This window comes from Crocodylus porosus, unplaced genomic scaffold (genome assembly GCF_001723895.1).
Source record: "Crocodylus porosus isolate Cpor-Errol unplaced genomic scaffold, CroPor_comp1, whole genome shotgun sequence".
Taxonomy (NCBI): domain Eukaryota; kingdom Metazoa; phylum Chordata; order Crocodylia; family Crocodylidae; genus Crocodylus; species Crocodylus porosus.
The window spans coordinates 43250009-43268935 of NW_017728906.1; the positions used below are offsets into that span (position 1 = coordinate 43250009).

Below are 18927 nucleotides of genomic sequence, written 5' to 3' on the forward strand. Positions count from 1 at the left end.
CAGGGCTGGGGCAGGGGTGGGCTCCCTTAAGTGCCTTGGTCTGCTGGCTTTGCAAGGGTCGCTCAGCAGGCCAGCAGTGGCAGTAGTCCCCCCTTCACTAAGGAGCACCTGTCCTCACACCAAATACAGACCATTCCCCCACCGTGACAACCCCAAACCATATCAGCCTCCCAAAATACTGTAGTTATTCATTTAGTTACAAGGTATTAGTTACTCAGGCCTCAAACTCAGAGCAATACATTCCTGACCTAGATTCCTTGACTAGTTGGGATAGTCTATAGAGAGACCATCTCCAGAGGTTTGTGATGTTCTGAAAATCTCAAATTTGTCCTCCTACCCATCAGAGAGGCTATGTTTTGCAAAATGAAGGGAACACTTATAACACAAGGCACATCATAAGAAGCACCCAACCTTGCCCAGAGGTACCTCTACTTCCCCTTTAGGCTTCCAAACACACAATCCATTGTCATTTTCCTACTACTCACAATAAAATTAAACTGCTCCATTATCTAATCCTTGGACATGTCCACACCACAGTAGATATCCCAAGGGCCTAGTATCATAGGAAAATAGGGATGGAAGGGACCTTGTAAGCTCATCTAGCCCACTGCTTAAGGTAGGATCTACCCTGACTAGACCATCTCAGCCAAGTGTCTGTCTAACTTGCTCTTGAAAATTTCCAGAGATGGAGATTCCACTTCTCTAGGCAGCCTGTCCTATTGCTTGACCATCCTCATAGTCAGGAAGTTCCTCCTAGAAAAGGATTCTTAAGTGGGGGAGTAGAGTGTCAGCTGGGTATCCCAGGATGACAGGGGAACTCCTAACTCTATTAATCTCCAGAGAAACATGGGGAACAAAAATTATCTTGCCCATACAAGAGAACAAGCATGAGTTACTAAGCATTCTGGCATCACAGACCTTCCCTGACCACTCCACCTTAATCATGGTGAACTTTCAACTAGGCTTTGCAGGACCATGGACATATAACTCTCCCTACTGACAGTCAGAGGTCTGGTGTGCAGGGGGGAAAAGAATAGGCATGTGGGTCTCAGCCATTGCCTCTGTGCAGTCTGGAAGCACCATCTATTCAAGGCTGACAGTAACCTTCTACGCAATGCAAAGCTTTATGACACAGTCCAGCAGCATGTTCCAAAGAGTATTTCAGGCCCTCATGCCAACCTCCAGAACAACTGATTTCCCAGCACCAAACCTGTTAGGTGCCAATGGGTAGGGGTAGGGGTGCCAGGTGACCATGGCTGCCTACTTTTCCATGCTTATGCTGGTGATTTGCCACTGCAGCTGCAGGATGAGCTCTGATAATTTCTAGATTCTCAGCTGTCCATGGAAGCAGCCTTGTGCTTCCACGTGTTCTGCTTGTTGCTACTGTTGGGCCTACTTCTGCATTGCTACCCTGTCCCACTGATCCAGTGCAGTCTGCTGAACCCAGAAGCAAGCCACACTCTACAAAGAAAATGTGCTTTGGATGAATGCCTTGCACAAGTATTTGCTCCGTTTCACCCTCCTGTTCCTCCCTGAGTTGCAGCAGCACCCCATGGCAGCCCAAGCACTTCCAAGCTGCCAACACAAACTCCTACAATTGTATGACTCCTATGACTGTATGTGTGTCTCAACCTATTCATATTAATGGCACATGGCCAATGACTTCTCAGAGTTGCCCAACATTAGGTTAAATATTGAACTGCTAAAATACAGATGATTTCTGGTTTTCCAGAAGGAGAACCATGAGGGAAGAGGGGCTGCTGTCATGTAATTACTTATTACTACTTAGTATCATAGTGGTATCATAGTACTTAGGGTTGGAAGGGACCTAAACAGATCATGAGGTCCGACCCACTGCCCCGGGCAGGAATGCATGCCAGGGTCATATCACCCCAGCCAAATATCTGTCCAGCCTCCTCTTGAAGACCCCCAAGGTAGAAGAGAGTACCACCTCACTTGGGAGCCCATTGCAGAGCTCAGCAGCCCTCACTGTAAAGTAATGTCTCCTGATGTCCAGCCTGAACCTTCTCTCTAACAATTCGTGGCCATTATTCCTAGTAACCCCAGGTGATGCAAGGGGGGAACACATCCTCCCCCAATTCCCACTGGCCTCTCCAGTGAGTTTGTAAACAGCCACCAGATCCCCTCTCAGTCTTCTCTTGTGGAGGTTGAATAGATTCAGGCCCTTTAGCCTCTCCTTGTAGGGCCTGTCCTGCTGCCCCCTGATCATGCGAGTGGCCCTCCTCTGGACCCTGTCAAAGCTAGCCACATCCCTCTTGAAGTGCAGTGCCCAGAACTAGACCCAGTACTCCAACTGTGGCCTGACCAAAGCCACATAGAGGGGAAAGATCACCTTCCTGGACCTGCTTGTGATGCAAATAGTAATAAGTTGTGAGTGTTACTAATTGTATAATTAATTATGATTACTAATAGTAGTAACAATAATAACATTTCAGTCCCAAATTCCAGATTTCTATAGGTTTTACCAGACAATGTGCCACAAGAAAAATATCAGAATGGATAAAACTGAGCAGTAAAACACTACATCCTGGGATATTTACCCAGAATGTTATACAGAACATTTGAAAACATACAGAGCTGTGTAACAATGAATAGCAAGAGAAGTACTATAACCCAGCATAAGAAAGTGGTACAGATTGGATTTGGGTTTGATATCATTAATTAGTGTATATGGCATATATAAACAAATCTGGATTAATATCACTTTTTAGACTAACCCGCGGGGAAATAAATAGCTCTCCTATCACTAAGGGGAAAAAACGCTCCCTGACTTTCACGCAGAAATAATTACTCAGCTGTGCACTCAGAAAAAAACAAAACAAAATCCCATTGCAATCAGAGATAATGCAATGTATTTGGCTCATAGAATAAAACTAACAGCATCACATATCCCAACTCTGCCAAAAAGAGGACTCCATCCAAGGGAAGTACATAACTTGGCTAAATGAAGAAGCAAAATTAAAAGGCTAAATTCACAGAAAAGATCAGGTCATTTTAAGGGCCAGGCCAGGAGTGGGCAAATGGAGCACCAGCTAACTTAGAACAGGTACCAGATTGGCAGCAACTGCCTCCTCCCTAGCTATGAATATTATAGGAAAGAAATAAAAGAATAAAAATCATTTCAATATGCACCTGCAACACCAGAACCCAGAGCAAATCATCTATATGACACCTCCTCTCATTTCAAAACAGCTACAACGGTCTGGCAGTGCCTTATTGTCATTTGTGGTACTGTGCCTATGTTATATTGAGGACATTTTAAAACTGTTCATGGGGCATCCAGGAATCTTTTGCTCTGCCACAGAATGCATGCATGTGCCTGGGCCAGTGTCTCTGGGCCTCAGTTCCTCACCTGTGAAATGGAAATAATAGCACTGCTCTCCCTCATGGTGGCAGTGTGAGGGAAAATACTTATGCTAAAAAATGGTGAAGTGTACTGATGCTATGGGCCATAAGTGTGCCCAAAATAGACAGAGAGAAGGGAACAAAGTGTGTATCACAATGAAAGAAGTGCTGCCTAGCCTCAGTGCTCATAAACAGGAAGACAACTGGATCCAACCTCTGCAGATCACAAACTAACTTAAAGATGATGAAAAGAAGCTTAGAGCTTATTCTGATAATAAAAGGACCATTATCCTTTTACCACCACACCTCATGCAGAGAAAGCCAGAGGTACACTCTGCAGGGGTGAGAAACTTTTGCTCCTGCTGGAAAACCTGGCTCCCTCCACAAGCTTACAAGCCCAATGTTACTTGTCTTTATACCTATTTAATCACATAGCCAACATCTGATGGATGAACTCGGCTAATATGTGTTGCATTACCATAGGGAGTGCCTGTGGGTGGTTGAGAGGAGTCCCAACAGTAAGTGTAGTCACAGAAGCCATGCAGCTCCTCAAAGCTTGAGCAAAGCTACAGGGTTGTGAGGAAGGCAAACAATACATCCTGGCCCAGATCCAGCAAGCCTGGCACACACCTCTAGCATGTTTCATAGACAAGGTGCCAGACCCAGACATGGCCATCCAGGGCATGGACAGTTTGGGGGCTTGAAAATGGTAATTATTTTTCTGTTGTCCAATTATTATTATTATCATCTCTGGCAAAGGGGGGCCCAATACTAAAAGTTTGCCTAGAGCAACCAGGAGTGTAGGTATGGTGCTGCAAGGAGCAGAATTGTTCCCAAGTTCTTTCTGTGCCAAACACACCTTAGAGTGCCCTTACAGGGCTGTTTGGCATAAGGTATTTTGCATTACACATGCCTCTGCCAGCCTTGGCCCTGCAGGCTGCAAGCCTGTGGAGCCTCCACAGCGGCTGTACCTAGCAGCGGAGAGATGCTGTGGCATCTGCTGTGTAACCAGCCTCACTGCTCCCTCTGCTGGACTTGCATGATGCAGGTGCAGTCAGAAGAGAGGAGCAGCAGCTGGACAGATCAGAAGAGAAAGGCCCTGGATCACCCCCCGAACACGTCCACATAGCTCCTCCCACCCAAGTCTCAGCACCCCCACATCCTGCAGCCTCTACTGACTCCATGTATCCCAATGTGCACTCAACTACCCCAGCCCCCTGTAGGCACACCCCAATATTCATATACTCCTGCCAAAGCTGCCAACAACCCCACTAATGTTCGGGATCAGGAACTCCACCTCTTCCCTGAGAAACAGCACATACAAAGCGACTTAAAATGTATTAGCAGGGAGGATCATCATCAAATCCAAGCTTAGTTCAATTTGGGCTTCTGCCTTCTGGTTTGTTTTCATAGATCCTCATTATACTTGTCTGCATTGATTTAGAAGAGTGTGGGATATACACTTAAAGACCCTGGGAAAATAACCTGATCGGTCATCAATTGTGTTATTCTTAGAAAAACTGTCAGTATTTTGAATGTGAGTCTGGCTGCTCTGTTGTGGGTTGGGAGGAGAGAAGGTTGTTGTTACTAAAACGAATAGCTTGCCATGATAAGTTATATAATGAGTCACATTTTGGTTATGAGGAAATGTAAGAGCAAATTAGGCAGGCAACGTTCTTTGGGTAGATGTGATATTTTTTATTAGACCAACTAAATAGTTGGGAAAATGTTCTTTGCAAGTTTTTGGGCACAAACACCCTTCCTCAGGCATTGGGAGACTCTGCTGCTATGTGTTCTCCATAAGAGCAAATTATGAATTTATGGTTAAAAACTGCAAAAAGGCATCCCTTTGCATTATTTTTAATCAAGATCTTGCTTATTTTTCAGTAATCTGTTTAAAAGATCTGAAAACTAAGATTAGCATCTGGGGCCTGCTAGTTCAGCCTGACACTAGAAACTATACAGGCAGATGGCAGGCAGGAGAGACGCTGCCACCTTTAGGCGACTTACACTTGGGAGACAGGGTTTCACGAGCCATGGCAATTGACTGTGGACAAGTCACTTAATAGGGCCAGATCTAAAAATATGGTTGACCTCAAGAGGATCTAAACCCTTCTAGATCTCAGTGGGCGTTAAGGCATTTAAAGGAAGTTTGGCACCTTGGTGGGGCTGGATCTTTTAGTCTTTAAGAGCCAGCCCCATTTCCTAGCTCTAAAAGAGAGATAACAGCACTTTCCTACTGCCCAGTAGGGCTGTGCGAGGCTTCGGACAGAGCTTCAGATCCGGAGAAGCTTCAGACGCTTTGGGGTCTGAAGCAGCATGTCCAGGTCGAAGCGCTGCCTTGTTTGGCTTCCCAAAGCGGTTTGGAGCCACCTTGGCCATAGGGTATAATGGGGAAACAATAAAATATATATAACTTTGTTGTTCTTTGTTCAATTTGGATGAAATTTTCAGGGGTGGTAGACTCTGCAGAGAGCATGAAGCCTGACAAGTTTCAAGAAGATCAGTGCAGGGGGTTGGGGGGAACTGCCTCTCAAGATGTGGACAAAACTCGTGCCATGGGTGACACTGCAGGTGTTAAGGGTGACAGCTGCAGGGATGGTGGCCCCTGCTGCGGCCATGAAGCCTGCCAGCTGTCGAGGAGATTGGTGCAGGGGTTCTGGGACCCTGCACCCCCAGCTGCTGACTGGCAAAACTTGTGCCATGGGTGCTTGTGGGAGTTTTGTCTGTCAGCAGCTAGGGGTGCAGGGCCCCAGAACCCCCCTGCACCGATCTCCTCAACAGCTGGCAGGCTTCGTGGCCTCAGCAGGGGCCACCATCCCTGCAGCTTTCACCCTGCTGCGCCTTAACACACACATGTCATGAATTTTGCTTGTCCGCAGCTTGAGTTACAGATCCCCTCAAATCCCTGCACTGATCTTGCAGGGTTTTGACCCCCTATGGTGTAACATGTAGATGTGACACAAGTTTTGCTTTCAAGAATTTGGGGTGCAGTTCCCCCCAAACCCCTGCACCGATCTTCTTGAAACTTGGTAGGTTTCATGCTCTCTGCAGAGGCTACCAGCCCTACATGTTTCATCTCAATAGGACAAAAAACAACATAGTTATAGATATTTCATTGATTCCTCATTATACCCTATGGCCGGATCTGAGGTGGCTTCAAAGCTTTGGAGCTGCTTTGGCTGGAATGAGGTAGAAAGCCGGTCCGGAGCTCCAGATCGGATCACAGACATCCAAAGCGGCTGAATCTGAAGCTGGATTAGATCGCTGCCAACTCCCACAGGCCTACTGCCCAGGGATGTAGTGAAAAGAAATATGTTAAGGATAGTGAGGTGCTCAGATACGACAGTAATGGGGCCTTGCATGATGTGAATGGCTTCTTTACCATTGGTTTCTCATCCCCTCCATCCCCTGCAATGGAATAGAAGCAGAAATGCTTTACAAACAGCTGTCAGAGGCTCTGTGATACTGCTGCTTCTCATTCTGGGCTTAATCCTGAAAAATACTAAGCATTCCCAACACACACGACGTTATTAGAAAAATCCAAACAGCCTCTCCCTTCTAGAATAAAACCATAGAATCCATAGTTTCCAGCAGTGACAAAATGCTACTTACACCCCCAGTCAGTGGACACCCCCCCACCCCATGTTACTCTTTGGAAAAACTAAAGAGTAGAGGAAAGGTGATACTCACAGAGCTCACACTTGAGCCCATAGGACTTTCCAATCTTGTTGATTTGAACCATAGGAGTGTGGCCAACCTTCTTCAAAATGTTTGGCAGGATCTTTGTTTCTTCTGGCCTGAGTTAGTGAGAGAGAAAAAATATGCTTATACTGAAGACAATGACAATCATCCAAGTACGACTCAAATGCAAACCAGAACAAAATTAGAAAGATAGGCTCCAGCTCCTGAGGAGTAGAGGACTGAGGGAGATTTTGATACCAGAAGGACAGGACCATGTTGATTGCCTAAGTTCCTAATGGTGATGAGAGGTTGTGATGGAAAAGAGTGTCTGTCTCCGTTCTACGGACACGGTGCGGGCATAGCAGAGCCGTAGAAAATCTTGCTACCATTTTTAGAAATGATTGCATTTTTGCTTCTTCTGCAATATGATTAGTAGGGAGAGAGGAATGGGTAAAGTATCACCCATTCAAAATCAATCATGTCTTTTCTTACTGTTTTGACCATCTCCTTACCCCTTAGCTCAAATCTGTGTAGTTGTGCATGCACTGACACCCTGGAAGGAATTGTTAATGGAGCCAGCTTATTGGCCCTGTGAAGGAGAATCTCACTTTTGGCTTTGTAATCAGTTAGTCCCTTTTTCTTGTGAAATTGGCCTTGCAAATATAAACCAGTACACCAATGACTAGCATTAAAAGAATGAGCATCTTGCCACAGCAGAAGGTTGGGGGACTCCAAAAGACTTCTGTCTTCTCCCATCTTCTTCTACTCCTCACATTTTTCACATGACATAACTAGTTACACTTCTGGTCTGTTCCGAAGTGTGTCCTCTCCCACAGAACATAACCAAGTTTATTCAAAGACACATCAGATTGGTGATCAAGAATCAGGATTTTATGTCCTGGGTAATAACCCCCACCCCACACTACACCTGTTTTGCAGGCCCACCCAGAAGCATTGAGACTGACTGACTGTCAGCAGTTTTCAGCTGTTTCTGAGCTAGCTGCTGCTCAGTCAGCACAAGCGTGTGTCCTCAGGCAGCACAAGTTAGGATCCAGCCCCACACATGCAAGTGGAAACTTCAAGCAAGAAGGGAAGAACTACCCACCTCAAGAGCCCAAGGAAATTCCATTCTTCAATGCACTGCCTCGGTCTACAAGGGAAGGGGCATGCTCTTCTCTGTTGCCACTGCCAGCTAGCTCCTACCACTACTGCTGTCACTGTGAGGAGTAGCTTCCATGTAAGGCAGCTAACCAGAAGCACTACTATGAGCCAAGTAACACAGTAAGTCGTGAAATACTGGGCCAAGGTAATAGTGAAAACATTAATGGATTTTCCTACTATGTGAAAATATTTGACCCATGACATGTCACATATACCATTCATGGAGGCTACAGACTTCAACAGAAGCCCCTGTTAAATGTTTGGCAGCATATCGCCATGTCCATTGGGAGAGGAGCTATCTGAATCTGGACATCCTAGCCTACCTATATGGAGTCTGCTTCTGCTTTTTTTTGTCTTTCCTGAAACAAAAGTGGTGCATACATATTGTAAAGTGTTTCCCACCCCCTAGTCACTGGCTTGCAAGAGAGAGGAGAAGGAAACCAATGGAAAGTAGAAAATTAGTAACCCTGTTCACTGGGTGTGAGGCCGCCTCTAGCCAACTTAAGTCTGCACTGGGGCTGTGTCTTTACTAAAGGATGCCTGGGTTTAAAGACAATATCAGCTCTGATACTTAGGATATTCAAAACGGAATTATTGGAAATCCTAATGCTACTGGGTGCTTAAAGTGAAAAACACTGCCATGGATTGCTGCCCACAGGATGCAAAGCTTCAGAGAATGTGAACCCTTGTCAAATAACTAAATCCAGACCAGACTTTGTCTCTCACCTGTAAAGGTGCAGAGTATTAGCTGGAGAGTCATGTATGTATAACATCAGTCTCAGTTTGACAATTAACTTGCAATAAGGGTAAGCAAGTCAGTAAACCAGATCCAGAGTTCAGTCTCTGAAATGCAAATGAACCCTGTGTGTGCCTCTATTTGCTGGTCCAGTAAGAAGCATCAACCTTGTCATTTGCAAGATGTGCAACCTCTTTGCTTGCAAGCCTTGTACCTTGACAGAACTAATTAATCCCGCCACATAGCAGACAGCTATAGACTTTTCACAAATGACTGAACTGTGCTCACAGTTAGACTGGGACAGTTTGGCCTTCTGGGTTTATCTCTTCTTCAACTGGTGGAACTCATGCATTATTGAGCAAATGAAGTACACTTATTTTTATTTCAACACACAGGTTGAAATGGCCTTTTGCTAAGTATATTGGGAGCATATGTTCTTGAAACTTTCAACCTCCAAAGGGAAAAAAGAGATTATTGAAGGGCTATGTTTATTGCACCCACCTCTCAAGGCACTGCTGAGATATTTTCCCTACTTGAATGCCAGAGTGTTTTTTCTGAGCAGGATAATGAGCTGGATTTTTTCACTTTCCACTGCATTGCAGTCAGACAGGCACACTTCTCATTTATTATCATAATCTCAAACCTGAACCCAAGTAATCCCTGGGCTAGCAGAGATGCCCAGGGCTGCCTGGTGACTAAGGCAGTCCATCTACATGATGTGTAGATCATATACACACTGATTTATTTAAAGCCATATATACACACCTTCTTTCATGCTTTCCAAAGAATGACCAAACTAACAGGTTTCCTTTCTCTTGATTTGCAAGAGGCACAGGAATAAGTTGCAATGAGGATAACTGGAGTCTGTGCATAATGTGGTCATTTGTCAAAAGAGGAAAGAATATCTCAAAAATTGTTCAGAGGATAAAACAGGTTTGGAGTGGATAACATAGAGATTACATTTCTTCCTTTGGTCCAAGTGTCAACCAGCTAGCTACTGGTTTTACAGTGACCCTTGTTAGACAGCTGCTTACCATGACTCAATAATTCACCAGGATCCAAAACCCAGTGAAGCTAACAACTTTAGTTGACTTCAGTGGGCTAGCAATATGGCCAAAGATGCAAAAAGAAATTTCCTCAAATCTGTTATTCAAGATTAAACTGAAGGTTTTTATTGTGAGCATCTATCTTCCCATTCTAAGGATGAATCACAATCATGAACTTTCAGTACCTGATATAAGTCATCTTGCTTATGTGTGATTGCGGCAGGCTCATGATCACTGCACCATCAATGGCGTGCTCTGCCTGTTTGGTTTTGTCACACTGGGGTCTACTTGACCACCATGACTTTTTGTCTGTATTTTACCTGGAGATGCTGTTCAGTGGTCTCCCTTGGACCCTGGGTGACTCTGCTGGCACTTCTTTTGTGAGACTCCTCTTCCCCTACACTCTACCCTTTTGAGCTCAAGTGGTACAGATCAGCTTTGATGGTATCCTGGAGTGATGAAGGTGCCACTGTTCCCACATTCAGGCTTTGTCTGACAGCTTCCTGAAGAAGTATGGCTGCAGCCTCATGGGCTAACAAAATGGGCAACCAAACAAGACCTAAACTAAAACAACTGGGATGACACAGTGAGCAGGACAATGATGCCCACTGTGCCCAGTGCTTCATCTCAGTGTTTGGAACTTTTTGAGGCAGAGTTCACCTGGTTCACTCGTGGTCTCACATTGCAGGTGTCCCTGGATTGAATCTGTGCCTTGGGCCGCACAGCACCTGGCCACATACCGTAAAGTCCTGTGGAGTGTATCTTCATGCCTACACGACACTCATGATTCTGGTAACTCCCTGCTGGGAGGCTCTGACTCTGCAGTCACGCAGCTGTGGTGAGGGGGATGGAAGAGTTCCCGAGTGGTGTCTTCCCTGCTGTGGGTCCTGGCAGTGCCCACCGGGACACTGTCCCAACGCCAGTTGACCTCTGCATTCCTGAACTGCTTCTCCCTTGTGCTGAGTTGGTCTGAGTGTCCTCGGGTCTCACCAGGTGATTCTACTCCTGGGGAAGTCCCTGGCTTCTGGGCGGCAGGTAAGCGCATGTTCTGGGTGCTCCAGCTATGGGATGGGCAGGTGCTTTTTCTCTGCCTGCAATCCATTATCTGGCTGCAATCCCTTGACAAGGACACACTGGCTCTGCTCTGACCACAGGGAGAGCATCCGGTTCTGCTGCTGGTGCTCTCTTTTCTCCCCACTGTGGTTTGGCTCCTTGATTCCTTTTATGCCCTGGGCCTCTCTAGGTGTCGGACCAACCAGCAGGACTTCTTCTGCCCATGTGGTGCTGGCTGATCCTCCCACAGACTGACCAGCAGGACACTGGTGCCAGGGTAAGAGGGGTGTGAGCCTGTCACATACCCCTCCATCTGATCGATTGCTAGGCTGCGTCCAATTAGTGTGCTTCTCCTTGACTCAAGATCTGAACTGGAGCACGCAGGTTCATGCAGTATTTCCTCCTCCTCATGCTGGCAGGAAAGAAAATCTGCAAGCACTTTTTTCCTTCCAGGCCAATGCCATACTGTGAAATAAAAGGGTTGCAATGCTAACACCCACCAATCCAAGTGTTGTTCATTTTTACCGATGAGAGCTACCTTAGAGGGGTATGATCTGTCACAAGCATAAACAGTCTGCCCAGTAGGTAGTAGCTAAACAACTCCACTGCCCATTTGATGGGCAGGCACTCCCACTCAATAGTAGGTTACTTGTGTTCAGGCAGGAGCAATTTATGACTCACATACACTATTGGCTACTCCTCCAAGTCCTCACCCCATGTCAAGACCGCCCCTAGAGGTATCTGTCTGTAAAATAAAGGGGCAATTAAAATCAGGCATGTATAACATGGGGCTCTGGCACCAGGCTACTTTGGTCTGTTCGAATGCCCTTTGTGTATTAGGTGTCCACTGAATCTTGTTTGTGAGATGGCCTTGGGTTAAATCTGTTAATGGCATGGTTATTTCTGAAAACTGCAAAATAAACTGATGATAATAGCTAGTGAGTCCCAAGAAGGAGCAGATTTGCTCTTCCATCTTCAGCTGTTCAAAGCAGCAGATGGCCCTGACTTTATCTTTCACCAGGCATATCTGGCCCTGCCCCACCTGGAAGCCCAGGTAGGTGGTCTCCCATTGGGTGAGCTTACATTTACAGGGATTGGCTGTCATCCCCCTACCCCGTAGTTACTGGAGCACATTTCACAGCGCTTCCAGGTGTTGGTCCCAAGTTTTTGAGAATATGATTACATCATCGATGTATGCCAAGGTGTACACTTGTTGGGGCACTAAGAGGCGGTCCATGAATCTTTGGGACATGGCAGCCACATTGTGGAGGCTGAACATCATACACCAGAACTTGAACAGGCCTCACAGTGTGCTAGAGACAGTTTTTTCCTGCTCTATTGCTGCCATGGGTATTTGCCAATACCTTTTTGTCATATCAAGTGTGGAGATAAATTGGGACTGTCCTACGTTTTCTAGCATCTCTTCTATGCTTGGTATAGGGAACACATCAAACTTGGCTACCACACTCAGTTTCCTGAAGCCTATGCATATGCGCAGAGCCCCATCTTCCTTGGGCAATATGACTAGAAGACTGTGCCACTGGTTCCTGGATTCCCAGATTATCCCTTTCTCTAGCATTTTCCCCAACTCCACCTTGATGGCCTCGTGAAGTTGGTGGGGAATTTGCTTCTACGCTTTGTGTATGACATAGCCCTCCAGCATGATTATCCAGTGCATGACTCCTCTGGTTCCCATATCCTTCAGCAGTTGGGCCAACAGCCAGGGTTGTCACTGTTCTTTGGCTCTTTTGGCCCAAAACTTCTGCCTGTAGTGTTTGGGAGAAATTCCCAGGTGATATAAAATGGCATCTTTAACTATCTGATAGTCCAAGGGCTCAGTGCAGGAAAGTGTGCAATAGGCAGCTTGGACCCACCCTGTTAGTAGTGGCCCAAGCTGGGGAGCCCACCAGCTCATGTCCTAGCCTGCCACTGTCACCAGGCATTCAAATGATTCTTAGTAGGTCTCTGGGTCACCCTTCTTAACCATCAAGGTCATCCAAAAAATGTTATGACCTCTGCCTCCTGCCACTTGGACCTTAGACAGTTATTCTGCCCACTTCTGCTGGTAAGAGAACAAGGTGTCATGGGCCAGCATTTTCCAGGATTTTACCTGTGTAAGTTCCTGTAGCAGTTACAGGATCATCCCCTATGTTTGCTGCCAGGTTTCGCCTGTCTCATGGCCCTGTCTCATCCATGGTTAATCGGTTCATGGGTCACCTTGTTTCCTGGACAATGCACCAAATGTGGCAGGCCCACGATTGTGGCAGGCCCACAATCGCCATACCATCGACAGCATGCTCTACCTGTTTGGTTTTGCCTACTCACCCGCCACAACTTCTTGTCTGAGGTTTTACCTAGAGATGTTCAATGGTTTCCCTCAGACCCCAGGTGGCTCTATTGGCAGTTCTTCTGTGGGGCTTCTCCTCTCCTGCACCCCACCCCTTTCCACCCAAGTGGTACAGATTGGTTTCAGTGCTATCCTGGTGTGATGAAGGTGCGTGCCACTGTTCCTGCATTTAGGCCTGGTCTGACAGCTGTCTGTAGGAGTATGGCTGCAGCCTCATGGGCTAACAAAATGAGCAACCAAACAATATCTGCCACATTGCAGGTATCCCTGGATTGAACCTGTGCCCTGGGCTGGCTAGCACCTGGCCACGTACCGTGATATCCCATTGAGCATTTCTTCATGCTTATGCAACTCATGATTCTAGTAACTCCTGACTGGGAGGCTCTGGTTCTGTAGTCACGCAGGCAGGGCGAGGTGGATGGAAGAACTCCCAAGCAGGGTTGTCCCTGACATGGGCCCTGGCCATGTCCACTGGGACACTCTGTCCCAACCCCAGCTGACCTGTGCATTCCTGGACTGCTTCTCCCATGCACCGGGTCAGTGTTCCCAAGTGATTCTGCTCCCAGGGAAGTCTCCAGCTCCTGGGAGGCAGGTCAAGCCCCCCTGGATGCTTTGGCTATGGGATGGGCAGGTGCTGCTTCTCCAGCTGCGATCTCTTGGCAGGGGCACGCTGACTTTGCTCTGGCTGTGGGGAGAGCTTCCGGTTCTGCTGCCACTGCTCTCTCTTCTCCCCCTATGGTTCAGCTCCTGGGCTCCTTTCATACCTGGAGCCTCTAGGCATCAGACCAACTGGCAGGGCTTCTTCTGGCCGCATGGTGCCAGCTGATTCTCCCACAGACTGGCCACCGGGATGCCAGCACCTTGCTAAGTGGGGCATGAGCCTGTCACAGTCACTAACCACAGAGAGCATGTGATTTTGTTTTTCCTCTAGATGGGCCAGCAAAACCGCTCCAGTCAGGAGAAAAGCTTGATGCATGCAGGTGGTTAAACACATTATAAACACTAGAGAGGGTGAAACAGAGTCCTTTCTAAATCACTCAGAATGTCTCAGTATTTTCCCATGTTTTAAGTTTCAAGTGGGAAGGAGGGTGCTGACCTCATAGTACAGTAGGAAGGAAGAGCACTAGCAAAATTTCAGGGGCAATATAAGAAGCAATAATTTGTTTTGCTACCTCATTGCCCAGATGCACCATTGCAGGGTGGCCTGGACAGAATGGAGTGTCATGTGAACCCTACAAAAGAGATTGCTGCTGGATTCTGTCTACTGGCTATTGAACTGGCAATCTACCCTGCAAAATTTAACATCCTTATTCATAGATAAGTAGAGGCCCTGCTGGGAAACAGACTTTGGATAACAGTCATAGAAGTTATTGCAACTTCTCATTTAAAAACTGCTTTATACCACTTTCTTTGCACAAGTATTGCTCAAAACTGAGCTGTGTTATAGGGGATTGCTGAGATGTCAAACAGAAACAGGTAATTGCTTCTCCTGTTAAGCAGTCAAATCAGATGGTTGTCTGAGGGCACAATGTCCATGGAAGCACTGCGGAAAGCAATTAGAATTGGACACTGCGTCAAAATTTAAGTACTCTCTTCCTCAAAGTTTTGGAAAGTTTGTGTTTAGGGGCTTCAGTTCAGACTTGCTGTAGAGAGAGATGGGTCAAGGTCTTTCAGTTTTGACCCAGCTAATAGTGGGATGTATGTTTACTAGAACCTTTCTTACATTTAATTGACTTTCTCTCTTCTTCGAGCACAGCAAAAGCTTCCTTGTCTTCGAGTATTACACAGACTCTACCCTTTTTCTTAGGTCCACTTGTTGTTTATTTAGACTTGGAGACTGGTAGTCATCCTTAAATATATAAGGCAACCCTTATTTATATAGATTGACTTGGCTTGGTTTGCAGGATATTTAGAGAGCCACCAGTTTAGTTTGCTCTGTAGTGCTACATCACTACAAGAGGAAAGGTCATCTCATATTGAGGGTAAGAGCCGTATTGTGCTCATGATACTGGACTAGGGAGATTTGGATTCATTTTCTACCCTCTACCAGATACCTTTTGTGAAAATGGCTTCTTCTGTGCCTCTGTGTATGACAGTTTCCCCATCTGAGAAGTGTGGATACAATACAATGGGGTTAATGCCTAGTTAATTAACATTGGTAAAGTGCTTTGCTGTAGGACCACAAAGTATTAGCAATTCTTTCTCCTGTATTGCCTTACAATACTAATGATCAGTCCCACAGAACAGTACCACCCTCCGCGAGGAAGGTGGCAGAACTGCTTGCTTAGTCAATGTTCTTTGTGCATTAACAATGCTATAAAGAGCAGTAGTTTAAAAAAGCAATAGTACCTAATAGCTGCAGTCTTCCAAAGCACCTGCTAATTATGAGTACCTTAGCTTTCTGGTTCCTAACTTCAGCCCCCTAGGGGCCTGATTTGTAGCAGCACTGAGCATTTCAAATTCCAGTTTAATTCAACCTCTGAAAACCTGATTCTCCAAATGATGTTTTTGACTATGTAGCCCTCTGTATGTGCACTTGAGCATGCAGAGCTGGACTACGAGTCAGCTGCATCCTTCTGTGACGTTAAAGACAAAAAGGGCAGTACTGCATGGACAATTCATATCAGAACCTGAAGGATCCTTTGGGGAGAAAATATTACCAATATAAACCACTGCTTAAAAAGTTGAATTCTGACTCTGTATATTCGAGTGGATCCATGAGGCATATCTTCAGGTGACACTAGAGTTTCTATATTCAAAACCCAGTTAACACAAGCAGTTACTTACAAGGGCATACAAGAATGAGGTGACTTGGAGCTGGGAGTCTCTGCCGTCCATGTGCATTTACTGGGCAAGTTGGGAGGAGTCCAGGTGGTGTCAGTTTGGTTTTCTGGATTTTCTTCACTGTTGCCATTCAGGAAGGGACAGACTGTTGTTGTCTTACTCATTGTGGAAACAGAACTCATAGAAAGCTGAAAGAATAAGTGTAGGGGAAAAATAACTTTTGTCATCGGAGAACTTCGTGTTCAGCATTGGGTATATAAGCCAGGAGACCCATTTGTGTTAAGGGATATATGATGGTATAAGGAACACCCAGCTCTAAGTATGGGTAACTAATATAACTTTTCTGATTTCAGATAAGTATTTTAGTATTCCGTATTTAGTCCAAGGCAATATTTTTGCCACCCAATTAGGGAACTAGAAATCAGTTGTAATTAAGTCAGACACAGTTGGTAGTAAATTACCAAAAAACACCCCCAAAAACCCTACAAGACAAAATATGGATTAAATAGTCTACTTTTTATTACAGTGTGACCACCACATGAATTATAATAAACCTTAGCTCAGTCAAGGATGATTTCCATTAAAAACTTGATTTGGGGCTCTCTATGCCCTCCTAACCTAACACGTTTCTCCTTCACCATGCCTATTCACCAAGACCCAGTGCTTAGTATATACAAAGCCCATTTTTGCTCCCTCCCAACCCAATAGAAGTTCTCCGACTGACTTGAATGAGAGCAGAGGCAAAATCACAGTGCTACGATTCTTTATGCTTTTATAGCACCATAAGCGTGCCTTGCACTCAACAGTGATATGCAGAAGAAGGGGATAAAAGCCTAGTTTCTGTATTTCACAATATGTTAGGAGGCCCTCAAGGTTCTGCACTGTTCTAAGATGTTTGGGGGTTTTCTACATCAGAAATTCAGGTCTCATGAAGACTGGAGGATTATGATGACTAGAGGGTTTACGAAACAACGGGAGCAGAGAAGGCAAGCCAGAGCTCAGATTCAATCCCCCACTGTGGCATCTGCATGCTCTAACAAGAGTTCCCAGACTGAGTGGCATGGAACCTCAATGAAACAGAGGGATAAATGTTGTTTTTTGGCCGAGCCAACAAAAGAACTTCTTTAGAACAGGTGCGTAAAGTCGTGGCCCGTTTATATTACAATTAAAGTTCTTTCAGCACCATAAGTAATGCAACTATGGTAATGTGATTTCTCAATACGGCTGTATTTCTAATAGAGTTTTATGAGAAGATTCAAATAGCTGCAAACTCATCACTGCAACTTGGATCTGATAAAATGGAACCGACTGTAAGAAATATAAAATGCAAATGCACTTTTAGTTCCCCAAAATCTCTTTCCTGCTGGTTCACACAGGAGGCTAAGTCCTGTTTTGATCTGTGTTAAAGAAACAGACCTTGCAACTCAGCAGTCTTGGGTTACAAACCAGTGTCTTGTTGAATCCTGTGAAGATTGCTGCCAAATCTTATTGCACTATTGTGCTGCATGCTTATTGCACTATTGTGTGGTATTTTGTAATTAGAGCAAGTAGATATACCGTTGTTTAACTTGAGTTGTGCAAACGTATGAGGACAGTATCTTGAACCTCCTGTGCTTCGTTTCAGTGAGTCCAAAGGTTTCATTTTGAAATCTTTTAAAGGGCCAAATCATGAGAGTATCTTGAACCCCCTATGCTTCCTTTCAGTGAGTCCAAAGGTTTCGTTTTGAAATCTCTTAAAGGGCCAGATCAAGCTGTCATTGCAATCAAAGTGATCAGCTGGTTTTGTCACAACTAGAGGGGGAACCGAATTCTGATTCAGATTGAAGTTTTACAGAAAGTTCCTGTGCTTTATTACAGGCAAATCAAAGATTCTGATTCCCTCATCTTCATAGGGTCTTTATTGTTATTATAAACTGAACCAAAACTCCTGATCTAAAAATCCACAGAAATTTGGAAGTGTTTGAAATTTAATTCTATATTCAAATTTTGCAGAAAGATTACTGCACTGCAGATCAATGCCCTATTACGGTTGGAAGTGAATCAAAATTTGATTCCATTTATATATCAATCTAGTGTTTTGTTTTTTCATGTGCTCTTCTAAGCAGTTGATGCCAGTTTAGATTTATGTAGTGAACTGTGCCAAACTTGGCATCCATTTTGATTCACACAGGTTTGTAGACCAAGAGCTCTGCTTTGAAATCCACATTCAAACTACCCAGAAATTCACAATGTAAGTCTCTTGCACTCCCCAAGTTTCATGTGAGGTAAATTTTAGCCAGATTTCCTTGAAAAGCTCACGAAAACCTTGGACTGGGTTGGAAGTTTGCAAGAGAACCCAAATTTCATTTATGTGGAAGAAGAGCAGAGCTCTGTGCAGATAAACATGCATCTTGGTAAAGAAATACATAGCTCTGTTTCTATCTTAGATACCTAAATATGCACCTTATAGTGATATGAGAGTCTTAGGAATTTGGAAAAATGTGGGATTAAAATATAATACGGAGCTGGAGGAAGACAGAATTCAACTGCTGAGCAGTAGATGGGATAGATGTGAAGTGGGAGCACCTGTCACATCATCCCAATTCCTCTGATTCAACTATGAAAGATCTGGTGGTGATAATTTTCACACATGCACACACACACACACACAAACAAATGTTGCATGCCTCCCAAGGCTGCAGGGGCACAGCGACTGCCCGCAGGTGGCAGAGGTGGTGGCAGCAGCAATGGGAGCATGGTGGCAGCAAGCA

At 45.2% G+C, this 18927-nt stretch overlaps 1 protein-coding gene across 1 annotated transcript in view; it reads right to left on the bottom strand.

Moving 5' to 3' along the window:
- Positions 1 to 16362, bottom strand: part of LOC109305861 (cystathionine beta-synthase-like) — a 39370-nt gene extending 23008 nt beyond the window's left edge. Inside the window, exons 1-2 of the mRNA XM_019529009.1 lie at positions 16181 to 16362; positions 7060 to 7166 (exon numbers count right to left, since the gene is read on the bottom strand). Coding sequence (XP_019384554.1) covers positions 7060 to 7166; positions 16181 to 16359 — 286 coding nt within the window. The 5' untranslated portion in view covers positions 16360 to 16362. The remainder of the gene's footprint in view (positions 1 to 7059; positions 7167 to 16180) is intronic.
- Between the last annotated feature and the right edge of the window lie 2565 nt (positions 16363 to 18927).